General features: G+C 39.3%; 1 protein-coding gene across 1 annotated transcript in view; it reads left to right on the top strand.

Moving 5' to 3' along the window:
- Window positions 1–7,419: 7,419 nt before the first annotated feature.
- Window positions 7,420–22,801, top strand: part of SPATA16 (spermatogenesis associated 16) — a 316,780-nt gene continuing 301,398 nt past the window's right edge. The window contains exon 1 of the mRNA XM_053572851.1: window positions 7,420–8,031. Within this exon, the coding sequence (XP_053428826.1) occupies window positions 7,420–8,031 (612 nt within the window). The remainder of the gene's footprint in view (window positions 8,032–22,801) is intronic.

The raw sequence follows: 22,801 nt of genomic DNA, 5'->3' as shown, positions 1-22,801 counted from the left end.
AATAAATAAATAAATAAATAAAAAACATGATCTCGGAAAGGTAGAACCTCCATTTTTCAATTATCAGAGCTTAGTTTGGTTCAGACAAGAATCATGAAGGTTGCAAAATCCAGGGAGGAAAGTGTGAGGAGGAATAAGGATAATTGCATGGTCTCAACGTGTTTACCCACAGACTTCCTGCAAGTTGCCAGGGAAAAGTCTGAGTTTCTGTGGAAACTAGATAGCACCTTGATCAAGTGGTCGAAATTGACATCATCAAAAGAAAAAAAGAGAGAGAGAGAGAGAGCAAGTGGACATTGTGTGCCTCTGAGTGAGGTGCCCTGAGGAAGACACCTGGACACCATCTTGTTGTGTTCTGGCTGAGGCCACTCAGAAAAACCCAAATTCAGATAGGTTTTATAAAATAACTGGCTCATACCCTTCAAAGCTGGCAATGCTCTGGAACAAAAGAAATGCTGAAGAACATTCCAGAGAAAGAGACTAAAGAGCAATGACAACTATTTGGTCTGTGTTATCCAGGACTCAGTATTATCCTGGAGAAAACTACTAAAAGCACATTATTTAGATAACTAAAAAAATGGGAATAGGAACTGTAGATTAGACAATAGTATTGTATCAATGTTAACATACTGTGTAACGTTACAATAAGGACATAGCCTTTATCTTGGGAAATGTGTGCTGAAGGGTTAAGGGTTCATAAGGCATAATGTATGTAGCTTACTTTCAAGTGGCTTGGAAAAATAAATAATATATTCTAAATGGATATGTTCATGTGTGTGCATGTCCAAACATTCCTACACACATACATATCAGGGAAACAAAATTATAGATATTATTAAAGATGTTTAGAATTGGCAAATATGGGTAAAGGGAAGTTATGAGTGCTTCACGTTATTCTTACAACTTTTCTGTAAATTTAAAATTATTTCACATAAAAAGTTGTACTCTTTTTTAAAGATGAATTTCCCACCTCTGGGGAGATTTAACTTTGAAACATTTTTGAGAACAATTAGATAAGTAGACAATGTCTTCATAGTTTGTCCATTCATTTTGTGAGTCTCTATAGACAAAGCACTGAACTGTCCAATACATGTTTCTTCATTTGGAAATGGCAACTGTGAGAACCATTTACCTTACAAATTGTGATGGAAGTTTGTGGAGGTGTGGTTATGGAGCACTGATTTAAGACATGACAGCATCAAATCATTTCACCTGCCTAACACTCTATTCATCCACAAAATAAAGAGATTAGAACGTCTTAAAAGACTTTTCATCTCTATCCTTCTACAATTCTTGAGTTACAATTTAAGAAATGAAATGTGAAAGTCTAGGAATTAAGAAATTTACCAATAGAATTAACAACTTGACCAAAGTTAAAGGAAAATTTATTTTTACCTGTCTATACAGCCTCTTAAGTAAATAAAAACTTGGATCACTTTTATCCATGGACACAGCTACGTTTGCGGAGAAATAGAACAAGATTCGAACTTCCTCTCCGGACGTGCATGAATTTGGCAGGCTGATTGCATTTATGTTAAGAAGAAACGTAACCAGATGTCTCTAAAGTACAGTGAAACATCATTTCTCCTACTCCCATGTCCCTGCCACAGCAAATGAGTTATAGTTTTCACAAATTAGATTAAGGATTTTGGAGAAGTGTAATTGTATCCTTATGGACCATTTTAACCTCTCTTATTTTTCTGAAGTTTTAGTTCTGGCTGAGCCACTCTTTAAGTCAATAAAGAATCATGGAAATTATTTACTCCCCAACAAAGCCTAAAATAAAAAAGACCAGGGTCGGTGCATCGTAAATATTGTTGACTTGGCTTGGACTAACGAACAATAAAAATAAGGAAGCCAGGAAAGGGCACCGTGGTGCCTGAACAGGTTTCCATGGTGAAGCCCATTCGTAGAAAGCTAGGTTACATTTAGGAGACTCCCAACCACACTGCCAGATTTTGTAAAGTGATTTAACAAAAACAAAGACCCTTTTGAACTTTTCATTAATTGAGTAAGATACAATCATTCATTTGTCCAGTCGACGCTGGACACGCTGGGCACCTCCTGGGTGCTGGGTGGCCCCGAAGGCGCATCGCGAACCACACGCCGCGGGAAGGATTCAGATTTGAATGAAATATGGATGAGTAAATACCACTGTGATAAGTTGTATGGAGAGATTTAAAATAGGCATATGACTGGATAGGGTGGTTACTCTAGTTGATCAGAGAAGGCTTCTTTGGAAAGAATAACATCTTGCGCTCTAGACGTTGGGGGCAGCCGCTGGGAGATTGAAGCGAGAAGCGAGTGGGGCCGGATCTTCATTTAGAAGCGGACGTGGGAGGAGCTGCCTTAATAACCAGGCCAGAGACTACAGGGCCTGCAGGAGGGCGTCCCTCAAGGATATGGACGGAGGCAGACCTTGGAGTGAAAGAGTGAACAAAACTGAATGCTGAATTGTAGGAGGGAGGTTCCCTTAAAGAAGAGTCCAGAATGGTTTGTGAAGCCCGAGCCCGGCCGACGGGGTGGGGCCGGGGGTGTGAACTGGGATGGGAAGGAGGGGAGAGGGGCAGTCTGAGAGAATGGGGTAAAGAGGTCCTCGTGGTATTGTTAATCTTAAGATGTATATGAGGCAGCCCAAGTAGAGATGTTGCATAGGAAGTTGAAAACACAATTTTGTAGTTTGGGGAGTATATAAAGACAGGAGCTGTGACCCAGAGAGTTAGGAGAGTACGACCAGGTCTGAAGCCGTAAGACTAGACAGGGTCGCCTAGGGAGAGGGTGTAGTTGAGGAAAAGAAGACCTATGTCTTGGTCATGTTCGATTTTCCCCACATTATGTAGCCCAGCACCTTGCTCATAGTAGGTACTTAAACGTTTATTGGATTGGAAAAATATATTTAGTTTTTTTGTTTTTTCTTTTTAATATTTAAAAGTACTGGTAGACTAACAAGCAGGTGTTTTTCCACATAATGTCTCTCTGGTTACATTTAACAGCAAGTTAAAATTAGATCTTTTTTTAAAGGAAAGAAAACCATAGCAACAGTGATATTGAATGTTTCACAGAGAACATTTTTAAGGATCCTCTTTTCCTGAATTGCCCATGTTTGAGCTACCAATTTCTATCAAAATTCTAATAAATGATCTGTGGTACTAATGGCCATGTAAAGCACTGATTGCATCTATGAAGTAATAGGACTCCCACATAGAATGGAATAATCCAAGGGAAAAGATAAATGTGTTGAAAATCCACTGAATAAATTTAAAATGGTTACCCCCTGTAAATGATTGAGTATTAACCTCTCTTTGTGTCTTGTACTTGTATTTATTATAAAACCTTGGAGACTGTTCTAATGTTTCATATCAATATTTGCCGGAGATCTTTTTGTTCAGGCATGTTTCTATGAGGAAATCAATTCTACAATCTGTCTTTTAAATTAAAGGATGAGCATTTTATAGAACTTTATCAGCAAATACTTCTTTGACATACATAATGATTGTCTAATAATTTTCTCTAAAAGTATTTTTATTGAAGTAATGATTAAAGTGAAGTTCAGTGCCTCAGGAACACTGACTAATGTCATGTTAATCAACTCGATGCTAAAAAAAAGTGAAGAGGTTGATAGTTTAAATCTAGCTGGTGCATGATTCACTCGAACTATCTGAGAAGAAAATGTACCTTACCCAGGACCAAATTTAAAACAATAACAATGACAACAAAAATCCGGCACGACCTCTCGGAAACAACTTTTTGAAAGCTACAGACCAAACCTCTAGAAAAAAAATCCAAGTTTGTTTCTCTTAAAGTATGCAAATTAGCCTTTGATTCACAGCTTTCATGTCTGTCAACATCTACCGAATGCCTGCTCTGTGCACAGGACTGAACTAATGTCAAGATAAGTAGACCTTATTTCTGGTTTTGGAGCTAAGTCACTCAGGCCTAACTGTGATGTGAAACCTAAGTGCTCTCCATGCCATCAGCATTCTGTGGAGGTAGAAATGGATAACTCCTGGCTAGGTCTGGACAGGTAGAAGGAAGTGGAAACAGAAGGATGGGGGATTCTTTGTTGATAGACCGAAAACCGGCATCTTTTGGAATTAGCAAATAGTTCAGGAATTTATAAGTAGAGTATTAAATAAGGCTCAAAACAAAAATTGGGTTAGGTAGTAAAAGGCTTTGAATTCCAGATTATTTAAATGGAGTTTTGTAATTTTAAGAGCTATAGATAGGAGCTTCCATAACTCTTCTGTACATGTACCACAATTTTTGTAAATAATAGGCTCTAAATCTGAGATTGAAGTCAGCTGATCTGCAACCAGCACTAAAAAATATTGGTTAGATTTGGCCAGGCCTTTTCAGTCTAGAAGACTTTTAGACATTGATGTATTTATTCTGAATTTGTAGGGGAAGAGGCTGAGTTATTATCTTTTGGATAAATTTGGAATAATTGATTTTCTAGATGTCTGAAAGCTAAACATTTGCTTACATATTTGCTCCCACGGAGGGCTTGCTCTACAAATGTCACATATGCTTTTTTTCCTTCTGTATTATTGTTTCTTGTATAAAATTACACTGAAAACTAAAATGATGTTTAAGGACTGATGCAGAAGTATTCAGAAGCCTATTTCTTAAAGACAGTAAGACCTTTCTTCTTGCAGAGAGAGAAAAGCTTTCGGTGGGACACAGCTGAGAGTATGACTGGGGTCAGGGGAGTTTGGAGAAAAAATAGAGGAGGCGTGAGTAGTAGGGAGGGAAATAGAGAGAATTTATCTTCCAGAGGAACTGGTAACAAAGAAAACTTTAGATACATATTTGTGTCCAAGAAGTGTGAAACATAGGAGATGGGTGCTGCTGCTGTCGATGCTGGAAACATTACTGCCTACAACAACTGCAGATGCTCTGATGCATCCCACCTCTGGTGCTTCACGTAGAGACGGAATTTAGATACCTGGGAGATGCCATGCGAATTTTGAAGCAGCTCACAAGCCATTTCCTGTTTATGTTTTTACAGTGTATTCTGACCTTTAAACGAGTTTTGAGAGTAGCGGCTCTGATGCTGAAAGAAATTTTTTGGCCTGCACGCATACCCGTTAGCCAGAGGTCTTCACTGAAGGATTTAAGCTAATTTTCACTCAGTCCACACGCAGCACAAGAGCAAACAACAAGATGGGAGTGATGGCCAGGACAGTGTTCCCTGGCCACTCGGAGTAGACACATTAGTGATCCCAGAGATAAATCTGATGGCAGCGATGATTCCAGGAGAGGAAAGGGGAACAGGGCCTTGCCTGAATTGAAGCAGTACTGGTGGCCTGTGGCTTACCGTGCTGTCTGCTGCCTTCAGTGGTGAGTGTGATGGATCCCCAAATGCAGGCTCTGCTGCCTGCCACCCGAGAGCAGACGAAAGGCGGTTTACTTAGCTCCAGCGGCCTGCCATGGCAGCCTGTTGTCTCAGAGGCCATCTCATCTCTTCTGTTCACTGAGCAACTTAGAAAAGGAAGGGGCTGAGGGCCAGTGGCAGAATGCACATTGTGTGCAGCCATCACGCCTTGTCCCATAGTCGCCAGCAAGGTCATCAGGTGGGCCTTGTCCCCAGCAGTCCATGCTTGGCCTGCTCACAACTCTTGATCTGGATCTCCTCAAAGTAGTTTTTCAATCTTATGGCTCTCAGGTGTGCAAGCAAGTAGCAGGTTGATTGTAAACTTTTAAGACAAAAAAAATCAAATACATACTGGAAGCAAAACTGCTTCCCTTTACCTGCCCCCGTGTAGTCTGAGTGAGCCTTACACACAGACTGACAAAAATTACAACTTTTAAATGATTTCACTTCATAAAACCACAACTCTTAATATGTTCGTATAAATCACCAGGGAAATATTATCTTAGTATTTGACTTTTGCAAATTAATAACCAAGATAGCTGTTACTAGAATTACTGGAGTGTGATCTTTCTTATGAGGTAGTGAACTGTCACAGCAGACTCCTTGACACCTCCACACGTGACCTGAACCCTCTTCTCTGATGCACATACACACTGGTAGACAGAGGAGAGCTGCCCTAAGTACAGATTCATTTCCTCCTTCATTTCCTTGATGCTATACTGGGTCACAGTGCAGGGTTTTGAAATCTTCTGTAGGCAAACTGCTGTCTTTCAAGCAAATGAAAATCATCAACAACATCAACACAATCGTGAGCTTAGGCACTGTCCTTGCTGATGAGAAGCAGCACAGAGGTTAGCTCTTGTCTGGTTGTTGGCATTGTGAGTAGTCCTCTCTACTGATGCTCTCTCCACTCTTTGTGGTTTGAGACAAGTCTGCTGTTAGCTGTGCTAAACAGTGGCTCCCCGCAGAGGGAGTGCCCGGCTCAGAGCTGGGGAGTGGCAGTCTCAGGGAGGAAACAGCAGTCTGAACAGGCAATTCCCACTAACAAAGGGCAGTGCGACCTTGGGCAAGCACCTTGACCTCTTTGTGCCTCATGTCGTTGCAGAAATGTCATCCTTGTTCCTACATACCCAACAAAATTGTTTTTAGGACAGAATGTGATGTGATAGGTGAAAGAGTCCAAAATGTAGAAACCAGCCATACGAAATAATTTTTAGATTTTAGGACATTTTACTTTTTGAAATAAATGTAGAAGTAGATGCAGGATGCAGAAACTTTGGAACTAAAGGACTATTAACTATATGTTTTGAGCATTAGTGCTTTTGGAAAGGGCCTCATGTTTATGTCATACAATATGCAATGCTAGTCCTACCACTTAAAAAATATTAATACAGGAGACCCAGATGAGTATGTGGCCGCATCAGGGTGAGGCCGAGGGCACGTTCCTCTGCTCTCAATCTGTTCTGAGCACTTGTTGTCTCTAAAGGCATCTGAAGTTGAGATTTTAATTTTTAGTAGAAGAAACAAATTGAAGTACATTGTGCCCACAACGTTTTTGAAGCTTTTCAGGGGAAGCAGCTGTGGTTCCTTTGGACTCCCAAGTCTATTCTACAGGCTAGTAGTGTATTTTATAATGAATTCTAGACCACCTGCCTTCCTGAGGAAATTAATATCAAGATGGCTTTTGGGGAGGGTATTTTTTGTCTATAATAGCTATGTATAAGATTTTTCTATTTAAGGGGTTTGGACACCCTATAAAAATATTCATTCAATGTTGTTCAGCTATAGGTGATTAATTTTTAAGGTAATGTCTAAATATGTTTTAAACAAGTTCTTATTTCTGGATTCTGAGATGGAAGCATATCCTGCCCTAGTGAAATGCTCAGCAGATGATGTGAACGCAGTTGCACTTCCAAGGCAGCAAATACCTACAATGAATAAAACAGTGTTTTAAGTGAATTTGGCTATAGTCCAAACCACTGAGATTTAAAGTGTTACTTTAATTGTTTCCCCTCTTCTCACCCACAGGAGTGCCACCAACATCAATGGATACTGGAAGCAGCAGGAGCTTGGAAAACGCAGGGAGTCGGACCCTTCACAACCAGCTTGTTCTGACGACAAACACAAGCAAGAAAATGTCCACCTTCGCAAATCCACCTCACATCCTGGAGGTGCCACAAGACATCAAGAAAAACTGTGGAGATAAACAGGTAGAAATCACAGTTGAAAGAATAAAAATGACAAAGAGTATCAAAGAAAAACAAAGCAATGATTTAGAGAAAGTGGCCTTTAAACGGAAGGCAGAAGGTGAAGAAAAGCCAGCTGGAAAGAAAGAGGCAAAGATAATGGAACTTGACAGTCAGTTAATCATCATGCCTCTGCCACACATCCCCTTAAAGAACGTAATGGATGTGGAGATGAAGCTGGTCTACGTTGATGAAGAGGACGTGAGCTATGAGTTTGTAGAGTCCTTCCCATCTGCTGGGACTCAGCCAACATGCCGAGCAGCTGAAATAGCAAACCCTTTGAGTGCACCTAATTTTAGACTCCTGCCTCAGATGGACAAATGGCTTCAGGTGGCCTTAAAGGATGCCAGCTCTTGCTATCGACAAAAGAAATACGCTGTGGCAGCAGGACAGTTCAGAACAGCACTTGAGGTATGGGGTTAAAGAAAATACAGATTGGTGACAGAAAGCAGTGAAATGGGAAGTTGCAGTTACAGTGAGTGGTTCTGGCCGTCCTGTGCTGGACGTAATGATGGTGTTGGGATATGCAGGCCCCAGTTTACATGTAGTTCATGAGCTGTGCCTGCAAATTAACATGTCTGTGTGTACTTGACATGCAGAAATAACCCAAAAGCATACCTCAGGTTTTTTCTCTGTTAACACACCCTCCAATGAATGGTAACATATATAAAAATGCAGTTGTTTCACTTAGATGTATACTGTAAAAGCTATGCAATTTTAGCACAGTGGTGATGGGTATGGTATAGATTCTCTAAAAATAGGTGGTTAATGAGTATGTACATTGCCCAACTTGGGTATTTGGTCTTCATAATTAAACATAACCATCTTTACTTTTAAGCATGGGCTGATAATTTATACATGATATTTAGTTAAAACAAAAGGACACTTTATTTTCTTTCCTATTCTAGAATGCCTTATAAATAATTCTTTTTCTTAGCAAATATTTTGTGCCAAGGTGAAGTGTCCACAAGGAGCACACACTAAGGGGTTCAAATAAATCTGGAATAAAAGTTTGCTTAGTAATTATAATAAAGTAATTTTGATAAAATCCATAAAGGCAGAAACTCTAGCATATCACCTCTTGGTATCCCAGTATTACTTTTCATCTTGCCCTGTGAGAGAAGAAAAGCAGTTGGTATACTTCTGACTGCAATCAATAAATAGTAGATCATTCAAAAATAAAATAAAACAAAATAATTATTTTTCTGTTTGTTAAGCAGGTCAATTTGTCAATATCTTGGCATAAAAAATAGTCCATGGACTAAAATAAACTTGAGAATCACCACCAAAATGCAAACCAGTAGGGGAAATTGCTTTATCACATGACTCTCTGAACACACAGAACAGCAATTTTCAACCTGTGTGCAGTGAGAGGATCTTAGGTATGCCTCAAATATTTTTAAAGATCGTTACTTAAATTATATTTGAAAACAGTTCAAAGCACATTAAGTATATTCTTTTTTTCACTTTTTTTTTTAATAAACATAATTTAATTGTGCCACAAAAGTTTAACTCTGGGTTCAGTGTGTCATGAGATTAAAAAGGTTAGAAAATACTGGTGTAGGAGGACGGACCAATGTCGCTAGAGCCCCTTTGGCCTGGTGTTACTAACTGCCTATTTCATTAATTACCAAAAAACCTTTCAAAAAGCTGTTTCAGCTCTTGCACACATACCTGCTTGACACTGGTGAAGACGTGGTTCCTCCCCTCCAGCCATCTGAGGAGGGCCAACCCGTGAAGGTTTAAATGCAGATGCCATAGGAGTAGCTGACCTGCCCCGGTCAGGGGGCAGGAGTCCATGTGAGATGTGGTGGTTGAGTAAAGTGTTATTCCCACTGTCACTCACCAGTCAGTGAAAATGACTACACACACCATGAATTATTAATGGACAATGCCAGACAAGGGAGCCCCAAGGTATTGAACAACAGGCTAAGCACAAAAAAGGAGGCCAGGAGAGACATGAAGAGATTATGTGGCACAGGAATAGGTTTATCTGTAGACTTTTTCTTCCTCATAAAGGGCCATCTGCACAAGGTATAAGGTACTACGTGAACTTCATACCATGTAATAAATGCTGGAAAATCTAGTTATCCATAAGTCACCAAGAGAATCCTTTGCTGTCCTTTGAGCTAAAGCCCAGCAACCACCAACTAAGGCAGTGGTTCTCAAACTTCCTAATGCCGCAGTGTATTTTCTTTGTTAAAAAGGGGTCTCAATCCACAGGTTGAGAACCACTGATAAGGAAAGGATGCTAATGAAAGACTCCATGAGCTGCCGTGTCACCTTGGGTGGAGTGCCTGGCATTACAGTTCACAGCAGCCTCAAACTCTTGGGCTCAAACAATCTGCTTATCTCAGCCTCCCCTCTGGAGCAGCTAAGACTACAGGCATCTGCCACAACACCCAACTAGTTTTGCTATTTTTAGTGGAGACAGGTCTCACTCTGCTCTCTCTGGGGCTGGTTGAACTAGTCTGGGCTCAGGCTGGTTGGGCTGGTCTTGAACTCCTGACCTCAAGTGATAATCCTCCCGCCTTGGTCTCCCAGAGTGCTAGTATTACATGAAACACTGTGCTGGGCCTTCCAGGGTCATTTTCACCTGGACTTTTCTTCCCAGTTGGGGGAGGGTTAAATGTAATTTTATAGACAAAGAAAAATAATCATTTTCACAATGAAAAAGAAAAGCATAAAATAAAATAAAAATTCTATGAAAGCTTTAAAATAGGTCTAGATGAAAGCCAAAGGTACCTGCATTAACTGGAACTAACAGCCAGTTTTTCATAAAATCCAGTGCTCAAATTTGAATCAAGTTTTATTAACCCCAAGACACAATCATACTGGAAAGTGCCTGTCTTCTCTCCTCTTTTTCTTTCTCTTTCCCTCCTGCTTCTCTCTCTTTCCCTCCCCCAGGATTTTCAGGAAAGTTCCCAATGCTGACACTAATTACCAGTAATTAACAAAGGTAATTATTTAGAGGACAAGACTTAGCTTAGACATCTGGCCTAGCTTTTGTCCAATTATCTTGAGAGTTAACTTTGAAATCTTACCTAAAATGTCACTTAGTAAAATAAAACTACTGCAAAGAGAAAAGATGTGTGGTTTCTTTAACACTTCTTTTTCTGAATTTACCTTCCAAATTTAACTCCTTCAGTGCTGAGTGCTTTCAGGTACTATTTCGTGCATCTGTCCCTTTCCCTTAGGTCCCAACACAGCTTTGAGCGACGTAAATGGGTGGCAGAAACTGAGGCATGATGACAGTGAAAAAGGCAGATGTGTGAGGGTGTGTGACTAGGGTTAGGTTTGTCTGCAAGTGTCGGGAAACCTGGACTGAGGGTGTCTGCAGGGAGGAAGCATATTTCTTCCTCCCATGAATGTTGGTGGTCGAGACTGGCACAGTCTGACAGGCAGGTGCCACCAGTATACTTTGTTCCTTAAAAAGTGGCTTTGACTTCTTGATCCAAAATGACTGCTCCTACTGGTGTCATCACATCCATGTCTGGCTGCAAAAGGGAGGAAAGGAAGAAGAGGCACCCTGTGTCACTATGAGCACGCTGCACAGAAGCTGTACCCACAACTTCCGCTTTTCCCCATTGACCAGAATATAGTTGGCAACCACACATCCCTGGCAAGGGGGCAGGGCCCTGCGGCCTCCATTCTGGACTGCCCTGACATTCCTCAGCCTGAGGAAGCAGGAGAGCATAGACAGGAGACGATGCCTACTATTGGGGAGCTGTGGTGAGGCATTGAACATGCTTGTCAGGCGGCTGTATGAAGTCAGTTACAGGCATATACAGAAGAGGGGTATGGCTAAAAGTAAGACCACAAAAAAGAAACACAAATGTAAGAACTGGACAAGGCCCTAGAGAGCTGCAAATACTTATTGATCAGCACGGTCATTGCCAATATACCTTACAAACCCATTAGGAATATTCTATTTGTGTGTATTTTCCTTTTGCTTTTGATAAAATATTAACTCCTTTTGTTTTCACAACATAGTCATTACCTAGATGAGAAAATTTATAGTAACATTTCATAATCATTAAGATAAAATGGTGTGCAGTGATTCAGAAGACAATACAGTTTAACTTTCGAAGAACAGATGACTTTAGTTTTTTTGGATTTCATAACATTTCAGGCATTTATTTAAATGTGTTTGATGAAATAAATTATTTCTGTATCCTTTTTTTTTTTAACTAAAGTTGAACCAGGTATGTAGGTAAGACTAATCCTTAGCTCTCTGTCCAAATCATCACTCTTTCCCAAGTTTCACTAAAATCATTTGCTCTTGTGTTTGTACATATCAGAAGCCACGCCAATGGGGCAAAGGGTAAAAGTAAAGACAGAAACACAAATTCATAGTATGGCATATTTTCATGCCTTGATGCTATTCTCTGTAATTTTTAAAAAACAGCTATTCAAATTCACCCACCACAACAACAGTAGGGTTTCTAAGAAGAAAAATATAAGACTAACTTAATGCAGTTGTATTTGCATATTAGGCAATACACACTGCTCTTTAATAAATTGTTTGGCTATCGATAAAAAGTAGGGAAAGATTAATAAATTAGGAAAATTTAAAGATCGAAGGAGATAGCATGCCATTTATAGGGGAAAAAACCTCAACAATATTGTCAAACATTCTTCTAAGTGTGTGGCATGCAAGCTAAACAGTAATACCATCTGAATCTTCATAACGGATCTTGGTAATTGGGAGGCTTCCACATTTTGAATGAGAACAAATCTATATGCCCCCTTTATTCATTGCTTTTTTTTTACTTATACATATTTAATTAAAATATAATAGACATAAACCAAACAGCTTCAAACAATCCCAAACCAACAGCTTCAAGCAATCCCACTGAACCTATCCCTCACCACCCCAAACCCCGCTGCTTCACCATGTAGCAGCACCTGGAGGTGCTAATCCTTTTCCAATATCTTGTGCTCCAGTCCCTGATCTGTGAAGTTAAAGTCATAACTCACATTTATGGAGCTCTTTCTATGGGTGAGGCACTGTATTTTATGTTCTGGGAATATTTATATTCATTATTCCATTTTGTTCTCACAACAAGCCTCTGAGGACGGACGATTGCTACTTTGTTATAATGAGAGAACTGAAAGAAAGAGACAGGTTGAGTGACTTGTTCAAGGGGTGCCAGCTACAAGTGCTGGAACCAAGATGTGAACACGATGGGCAGAGCCACCAGCATAACCCCTATGTCTTGGCTTTGCTTTCCAGCTGGTTGGAAAACATGCTGCCAGCCCCGCAGAATCGGAATGTGCATTTTAACAAACCCCAGCTGACCCCAGTGCAGGCCGCAGTTTGAGAAGCACCGTGTACTGTTATGTGCATGCACAAAGCAGATTTGCCCTCCAATTAACACGTCGTTGCTTTGTCTCCCTACATTTTATAATTTAAAATGTTCTCTGTCTGATACTTATTTCATAGGAAAGGATTTCCCTTTACACAGATGTTTCTATTATAATAATTCAGAATTTTTGGATTTCAAGAACCTATATATATATATTTTTTTTTTTTTTTTGCGTGAGTGAGGGGAGTGGATTGACATTGCATTTGTATTGTAGAAGAACAGCATAAAAATTACCGTGTGTTACCACCATGAATTCATTAAATATGGAGCAGTTGAACTCTGAAAAGGTAGAAAGACGATAGAAAGGTCATACACTCAGAACGAAGGAAATTTTAAAAATGATTTTCTTAAAATTTTATTAAAAGCTAAGTTGTTTTATTTTTTATGTCCCCTTGGGTCAGTGAAGCACTGGTCTGAGAACCAGCTTTTGGGAAGCACTGTTCTAGTACACATTCCCTTTATGGTAAACATTAGGTATCCAGCACAGTTGAACCGCACCAGAGCCTTCTTATGAGATTATTTCCAGGATAATGGAATTCCGTATGAGGCAGGTCCATTTCGGAGCCCATTCAAGGGGGTTTATTTAATGAAGTAGAAAATATATCTCATTATAGGGCAGCCTCACCTATAATTGATCTGCTGAGAATAATTCTGTAGCAAATCTCTAGGGCATAAAAATGTGGATATCCCAGAAAGCCTAATTTAAATGGCTTTAACACAGGTATTTCTGTGATGCAACATAATATGGAATGTGAGAGTTCAGCAAATCCTCCAAGTGCCTGAGCTATCTTATCATAGATTTGTGGATTTGCATATGAATTTAGTAGGCATTCCTTAAACTTACCCTGCTGGGTTCCAGACATTTTTATTCATATAATCATTAGAGTAATGTCCTATCCCCATTTTACAGAGAAAAATCTGGTGCCTCCCAAAGTTAAATGACTGACTTGCAGTGACATAGCCAGTTTGTAGCATGGCTGAGACTGAATTCAGCTACCCTGATTTCACATTCACACTTCTTTATACATCATCACTTTACATATTTTAAGATGCATAAAGACACAGAGGAAGCTTGGGAAAAATGCAGATTCAGAGTCTGTGGCGGGGCACCAGATGTCACAGACATCCATGCTGCTAGTCTGGGGCCAAGACTAGCCAAGATTAATGCTGAACTCGTAGCAGGTTCTCAGATGCCGGCCGCTGCCTGGAGCAGGTCAGCAGTAGCACTTAGGTCCACTCAGCTCACACAGTCCAGGGGCCACACAGGTCTGGGACTCTTGACTGACAGAGCATTGAATTTTAATGAATGAATTTTAATTGAATTTTAACAGGTGGGAGATCACCTGTGTTTGATGCTTTATACACTATAATTTTAAAATGTTAAATTATAATGTAACTTAACAAATGGCACCTAATTGCCATTTGACTTTCAGCAACTTCCCAACCCCTCAAACCACTGTCAAGCAGGAATTATCATAATTCATGTAGGATGTCAAGAACTGCTTATTGAAAAACATGCAGTCTAGCTTTATGTACAAGTTGCCATGATGTTCCTCAAAGGCCTCATTTCCCTCTATAGTTTCTGTTTAATTTAAAACTTTAACACGCGAAAGGACTTTGCCCAACTCCATGTTTATCATCATTGTGTAATCCTTAGCCTTTTCCCCTTTGATTAACATTAAAAATTTATAGCCTTTTAATGATGTTTAAAATTCAAATCAAAGGCCAACATAATGCATTGTTCTCTATTTTATTTCTCTTTGAGAAGCAGTGATCTACATCAAACATCATTTGAACTATTAACTGCTACTCATAGAAATACTGTATAAGTCTAAACCTAGATGCAAAAACTAGGGGACAGTCCATTGTTATGCTAGAACCCATTGCTTCTTAGGTGCTGTGTACAAACTGACTGTGGAACTCCATATGTTCAGGATTAAACATTTCAGTTTTTGTTGCTGTCGTTATTGGGGTTTGTTTTGTTTGTTTGTTTTTTGAGACAGTCTCATTATATTGCCCTCGGTAGAGTACCATGGTGTCACAGCTCGCAGCAACCTCAAACTCTTGGGCTTAAGTGATTCTCCTGCCTCAGCTTCCCAAGAATCTGGGACTTGTAACAGGCACCCACCACAACGCCCAGATATTTTTAAAGATGACGTCTCACTCTGGCTCAGGCTGGCTCAGCCTGGTCTGGAACCTGTGAGCTCAGGCCATCCACCCACCTTAGCCTCCCAAGTGCTGGGATTACAGGCGTGAGCCACTGTGCCCGGCCCTAATAGTTGTCTATTTTAAATCACACATGAACTTTATAGCACACTGTATAAGACAAATTTTTAGAACATTAGAATTTGCCATTATAAGAAAAAGTGTGAATACCAATACCACTAAGATTTACCAGCTATGTTGGCCTGACATAATACCAGATGCTGGGAATACAAATATAAATAAAATGGTGGTTTGTATCCTAAAGGAGTCAGAGTTTAGAGACAAGGAATTCCTGCTGCCTGAATTCCAAGATGTCATTTGTAATTTTTGGTTATTTATCTTTTCTTTTTAGTTTAGTGTATTATTTATATATTTTTTTGTTTGTTTGTTTTTGTTTTTTGAGACAGAGTCTCCTTGGTCACCCTCAGTAGAGTGCTATGGTGTCCTAGCTCACAGCAACCTCAAACTCTTGGGCTCAAGCGATCCTGTTGCCTCAGCTTCCCAAGTAGCTGGGACTACAGGTGCCCACCACAACTCCCAGCTAATTTTAGAGACAGGGGTCTCACTCAGACTCAGGCTGGTCTGGAACCTGTGAGCTCAGGCAATCCACCTGCCTCAGCCTTCCAGAATGCTGGGTCTACATGTGTGAGCCACCGTGCCTGGCCCTATTATTTGTATTTTGAAAGTTTTTTTTCCTCTAAAAGTGGACATTTACAAAGACTTCCTACATATTTTAGTGTAGTATCATTTGGGGGTCATCTGGTGGTCGTATCTCAACTCCAGAGAAATAAAAGATTTAAGATACACAGAGAAGAACTGACTATTGCTTAATGTAATGAAATATTTTTCACACTGAATATTATTAGAAAGAGATGGGAAATAGGAGGGACATCTGAGGCAATTCCTCAATTCAGTATCACTACCGAGGCCCTGTAGCCTGCTGACATCCCTCCTCTGGCTCGCCTGGTGCATGCTGAATCCCTCCTCTCCCGTCCCTGCCCACCACAAAAGCAGCCATTGACACACCGGGGAAAGCAGCCCCAATTCCTACTGGTCTGCAGCACCCACAACACAGGGAGCTCGTAGGGAGGGTTGTGGGGACAGAGAGAGTGGACAAAGCAGCCAGGTGGGGGCCGAGAGGTCAGTGTGACTGTCTTAGGGAGAATGGAGTTTCCCATTACTAAGATGGTGGTAGAATGTACAGGTGGGTAAGTAGGAGAATTTTCAGTAAATATGACTATACTGTAATTTGTAACACTTTACAAATGATAAAATAATCACATTCCATATTAAAAAAAAATCATTAATCTCAGGTCTGTGAGATGTAATGACAGGGAAACATCTGAGAACGATACTGGCTCAGTGCAAACCGTGTGGAGGGCACTTAACAAAGCCAGCCCAGGAGGGCGGCTGCTGCACTTGTGGGCCATGTGCTATGGCCTTTTGTTTCCAGGCTGCAAACCTACACGGCACGTTACCGTGGGTGGTGCTGAATGCTATAGGCAGTTGTAGCACAATGCTAAGTATCTAAACATAGAAAAGATAGTCAAAATATGGTATAAAAGATAAAGCATGGTAAAACCTGTATGGGGTGGCTCCATTATAATCTTGTGGAATTATTTTCATATATATAATTCTGTTATTCAAAATGTTGTTATATAGCACATGACTACATTGTATAATTCCAATCACAGGGGGAGCTATTAAATGCAGAGGAGCCAAAAATATGTATACAGATCTTAAGAAAGGAAAAAACTATATTAAAATTTTATTACTCAAGCCGTGTTTGCTGCAATTACAAGAGATATAAGACATAATATATGAGTTAACAAATGTTACTGGTATGTACTGAGTATTATAATTTTAGTGCAGTTTTTTCCTTTTTAAAAATGTGTATTACATTTTGGGGCACTCTTTGTGTATATGGATATCTAAACCCAATCTCGTCAGAGTATGTTATGATTCTCTGGGTTCTAGACAATGATCATGGCTGGCTCATTGGTATTTGTAAATTTTCAGGTCAATTATTTAGCAGTTCAAGGTTGGGAACTACTAGCATAGAAAATGCTCATCATTTCCTTCTTCAAAATCACCTAAAATTAGTGTTAATCCATATGTAGCTTTTTAAAGGTAATTAAGAGAAGTAATATATAAACATTCAAGAGCTAATAAAAAGCATTACAGAAAAATGTAAATGTCTTTGTCATGAAAAATTACTTTTTGGAAATTTACACTAAAAACAATCCTCTCATACTATTTTATTTTATTTTATTTTATTTTATTATTGCTTTTGGAGACTGAGTCTCAGTGTCTTGGAGTTGAGTGATATGGCATCATAGCTCACAGCAACCTCAAACCCTTGGGCTTAAGCAATCTGCTTGTCTCAGCCTCTCCTCAAGCGTAGCTGAGACTACAGGCTCCTGCCACATTGCCCAGCTATCTTTTAGAAATGGGGTCTCACTCTGGCTCAGGCTGGTCTCAAATTCCTGAGCTCAATCAATCTGCCCACCTTGGGCTCCAAGAGTGCTAGGATTATAGGCATGAGCCACCACACCTGTCCCCTCTCATAATCATTTAAAAGGAAAATTAACATAATGACTACTTTTCTAATAATACTTAAAAATTAAAATAAAAAAAAAGATCAATACTGAACTCTGGCCAGTGGCTAGTTAGAAGATGTCTCTGAAATATTAAATTCATCCCATGAGTGAACACCTCACACAAAGAGAACAATGGATCCGAAGGGAGCTGTGGCAGACGTTTTCATGAGCAGGACCATGCCCATAGTTTACAGGTGGTGACCATGTGTTTGATTCAAATAATAGTAAGTGCTAATGAAATTTGTAAATAGAGTTAACCCTATGATTGTTGTAAATCAAAACTCAACCAATTCAGTCATGAAGTTTTACACAAGCCTAAATTGCAATCGATTTGATGATTCACACACACAAATGAGAATTCTGACTGAAGTATGGGATAATGTTGCCAAACATTTCCTCCACTATCCAATCTTATGAGTTTATTGCAGGGATACCAACGCCAAATAAAAGTAAAGCTGCAATCCTCTCTGTCTTTCCTCTATTCTCCTCCCCATTCCAGGCAGAGAGAGGTTATGGTTACCCTTTTTGATTCATATTATCTAAAAAAAGTTAAAGGAAAACTTTGATTTCTACTCCTCACTTGTTCAATTCTCTTTCTGCCTCACTTGACCTTTATTACAATGGAGAAGCCTTCATTTCCACCCAGGAGATGATTCTGTTCCCATAGTGAACAGGCTGCAGCTAAGCAGGGAGGGATAAAAACAAGAAATGGACTGATTTTCATTTTCCTGTCTCCAGCTTGTTTCCTTGTTTGGTAGAAATGCTATGAATACCTAGAATACTGGATTTATACATACTTAAATGACACTACACAAATATTTTTATACCTAGAAATAAATAACTTCTGGAATGCTTGTTTTGGTTGAAGATGATTGGGCTACTCGTTAATAAATAATTGATGGTTGGCTTTGTGGATCACACTACACCAAGAAACCAACCACAAATTATTAAGTGACAACTTTCTCACAACAAATAATTGCCTATAAACTTGCTAGATAGGAGTGGGGTAAGAAGACATTATATGGCAGAGTTTGGCCCTCAAGGAGCTTAGAGTCAAGTTATAGACAGAAGCCCTACAACTCTAAGGCTGTTAGAAACCTGTCAGGTGTTCAGGGCTATACAGTGATGGGGAAATTCAGTAGAACTGACAATTTGCATTTACCAGCAGCAACTGTGTGGCTGTCACTTCATCGGCATTAACTCAAATAGTTTTCACAACAACCTAGGGGTTTAGCCACTTTTATTATCCCCTGGATATAAAAATATATCAAGGACTCCTGGAAAAGACAATGGGATCTTTGAACAGGACTTCAAAACATAAATAGCTAAGGGAAAGTGAGGTAGGAGTGGGGATGGAAGATGAGTGTGGTATGTGAGAGAGACATTACCAGGAGGACGGAGAATTTGAAGAAAGAAGCATAAAACAGAAGGACCGCAGAGATGGGCAGGCCAGAGAAAGGCATTATTATGACATACAGCTGGAAAGATACAGCCAGATTCTGGAGGGTCTTAAAAACCAGGAAGAGAAAATTGAAATTGGTGTAAATGGCAATAAATGAATTTGTGGACAGAGAAGGGATAATGTAAAAAACAGATTCATTGGGAATCAGCAAAGGACACAGAAATATTTGTTGAGTAGGTGCTATGTTAACCTTATACTGGCTGCTACAAGAGCTACAGGGAAGCATAAGATTTCAACTCCACTGTTACAGCTCTTTATCCATTCTTCACTTATGTTTGAAATATAATTATACTCTGCTCATGGTAGACATTTTATTTACCAAAATCCAAGTGCTGATTTTAGGGGAAAACAGCCAAAAAGATGAAGGTATAATAGAACTAGAGAAAAAAATAATTAAAAACAAAACAAAACCAACAAACAAAAAATAAAACAGAATACCAGGGTAAGATAGGAAGGAGTTTGATGTTGCTGAGGCAGTAAGTGTAGCAAGAATGAACAGGGAGAAAGAAGCTGAGGAATAGTGCAGGTTGCGGGGCCCATGTGAGCCTTGTTGAGATCTCAGAGGCCTCCGGAAATGATCCATATGGCAACTGGTGGAATCTGACTTTTATTTTGCACTATATCACCTTAATATATAGGGACAGAAATTATAGTATTTAGTCTCTGGATTCTGACCCATTACTGAGTTGTGAAATTAATTCAATGGGTTGTGGCCAACATTGTGTTTAATTGAAATTGTAGAATGAAATAGAATAAGAATATAATTTAAAAAATCAGAGATCAATGAACCCTGGAAAATTGCTTTTGTTATGTATCCAGGCAAATCTATATCTAAGTGGACATATAGATAGAAATATATGGAAGAAGACAGGAAGGAAGGGGACGGACTTGAGCGGCAGGTGAGAAGAAAAGCAGCCTTACAACATAAGGACTGGAGTGCCACTGGATCAGGAAAAGAGCACCTGGCGAGGCAAAGCCAGGGAGCTGGTGTGTATTGCCTGGAGGCTGGTGGCGAGCCCAACTGGAGCAGCACATTTGTTGGCTAGAGGCTCAAAGGAAGCGAGGGGAGAATTCACAGCCAAAGATAGACGTGGAGGACTTGCCAGGACCTGACGCCATGTGAATTATAAAAAGGAAAGAAAGATGAGGAAAGAATTTAGGAGGAATTTGAATAATTAGGAAAGGCATTTTCTCAGATTAACAAATCATGAGATAAAACTAATTAGCAAGGACCTGCAAGAGGTTACTTCTTACAGACTGGAGGCTTCCAGTTACAAAGTTTCTATAAAGTAGCTTTAGGAGGAAAGATCACGTCTGCGATTCCAGCACTCTGGGGAGCCGAGGCGGGTAGATAGCTTGAGCTCATGAGACCAGCCTGAGCAAGAGTGAGATGCAGTCTCTACTCAAAATAAAAAAATTAGCTGGGTGTTGTGGCCAGTGCCTGTTGTCCCCGCTACTCAAGAGGATCACTTGGGACCAAGAGATTGAGGTTGCTGTGAGCTATAATGTCATACCACTATACCCACAGTGACAGAGTAAGACTCTGTCTAAAAAAAAGTAAAGAATAACTAGTTTGGCTGTCAAGGATCTTTGGAGAAAATAATTTTATTTCTTTTTTATTTAAAAAATTAAGTGGGTACAGATGTTTTTCTTACAAGGATAACTTTTATAATGCTTTAGTCAGGGCTCTAAGTGTGCTGGTCACCCGCACAGTATTTATTCATCGTACCTATCGGGTAGGTTTTTAACCATCCCATCCTCCTCTCTCTCTCCTTCTTGATTTCCAACAACTTTTACTTCTTTTTATGCTCATACAGCCATCATTAGTTCCAAATTATTAGAAAGTATGTGTAGTGTTTGTTTTTCCAATCTTGCAATCCTTTACCTAGGATAATGGACTGCAGTGACAACCAAATTGCTTTAAGAGACATTAATTCATTTCTTTCTATGGCTGAGTAGTACTCCATGGTATATATGAGAAAAAGTGCTACAAACCTCATTGTTGAAATCACAATGGTCATCGCTGAAGTCTCCCCTTGGGAACCTAAGTACTTACGCCAGAGCTTAGCGATGCTTCAAAGCACTTGTTCTAGGATGAGTTCATGAATTTAATTGTCATATTTTGTATGACGATAGCTCTAATGGCCATTCCAGAAAAAAAGTTCCAAAATTGTTGAATATCAGCAATGAGGTATGTAGCACTTTTTCTAGAATAAGTTTGCAAACTTAATTGCCAACCTTCATATGTGTATACTACATTTTGCTAATCCACTCATGGATTGATGGACACTTGAGTTGATTCCACATCTTAGTAATTGTGAATTGTGCTGCAATAAATATTTGACTGCAGGTGTCATTTCGATAAAATGGTATCTTTTTCCTTTGGGTAGACACTCAGTAGTAGGATTGCTGGATTGCATTGTAGGTCTACTAATTTGCAGTCCCACCAACAGTGTATAAACACTCCTTTCTCTCTGCATCCATCCCGGCATCTATTATTTTTGGACTTTTTTTTCCTTTTTTTTTTTATTTATTTATTTTTTTTTTATTAAATCATAGCTGTGTACATCAATATGATCATGGGGCATCATACACTTGTTTCATAGAATATTTGACACATTTTCATCTCATTAGTTGACATAGGCCTCCTGGCATCATCCTAGTTACTTTGTCAAGACATTTACATTCCACATTTGCCAAGGCTCACATGTACCTTTGTAAGATAAAAGACATTCTAACAGAGGGAAGGTGATATCTCATTGTGGTTTTAATTTGCATTTCCCTGATGATTCGTGATACTGAGCATTTTTTCCACATGTCTGTTGACCATTTGTCTATCTTCTTTTGAAAAGCTTCTATTCATGTTTTTTGCTCACTTTGGGGGGCATTTTCTTGCTTATTCTTTGTCTATTTCTTATATTAACACTCTATCAGATATATAGCTTATGAATCTTTTCCCCATACTGTAGGTTGTCTATTTGCTCTGTTAATTATTTCCTTTGCTATTCAGAAGATTTTTTATTTAAATCAAGTTCTATACATTTATTTTTGTTGTTACTGTAATTGCCTTTGGGGTCTTAGTCATAAATTCTTTGCCCAAGCCAATATCTAGAAGAGAAAATAAATTTAGTGATTATCTATGCAACTCAGCCAGGAAGACTTCTTTCTCAAGAAGGGATTTTAAACATTTTCTAGTTTGACAAGCCTAAGGACGAAATATTGTGAACTTGAATAGTTTTACTGATCATGTTAACCATGTATTTAGGATGTAAACCAAAAACTAGCAAGCATAATATTTACTTTAAAATTTCATTTATTGGCACAATTAGTGTTTACACTCATTTGTGGTAGAACATATGATCTAGTTTCAATGATCTCTGTTGAAAGAATAAACAACCAGCTAAAACTAAAAGAGGATTTTATTGCTTGTGATTAAGGGAAAATTGCAATTGTAGGGCACAGCCTTCTTAAACAAAGCCAATTTCCATAAGCAGAGGTGAGACTAGAAAGAGAAGTGAACAATGAATCCAATAAATTGGCCTCAA

Source organism: Nycticebus coucang, chromosome 20 (genome assembly GCF_027406575.1).
Source record: "Nycticebus coucang isolate mNycCou1 chromosome 20, mNycCou1.pri, whole genome shotgun sequence".
In the NCBI taxonomy this organism is placed as follows: Eukaryota; Metazoa; Chordata; class Mammalia; order Primates; family Lorisidae; genus Nycticebus; species Nycticebus coucang.
The sequence above is the reverse complement of the archived record's forward strand: the minus strand, read 5'-3'. Positions and strand labels throughout refer to the sequence as shown.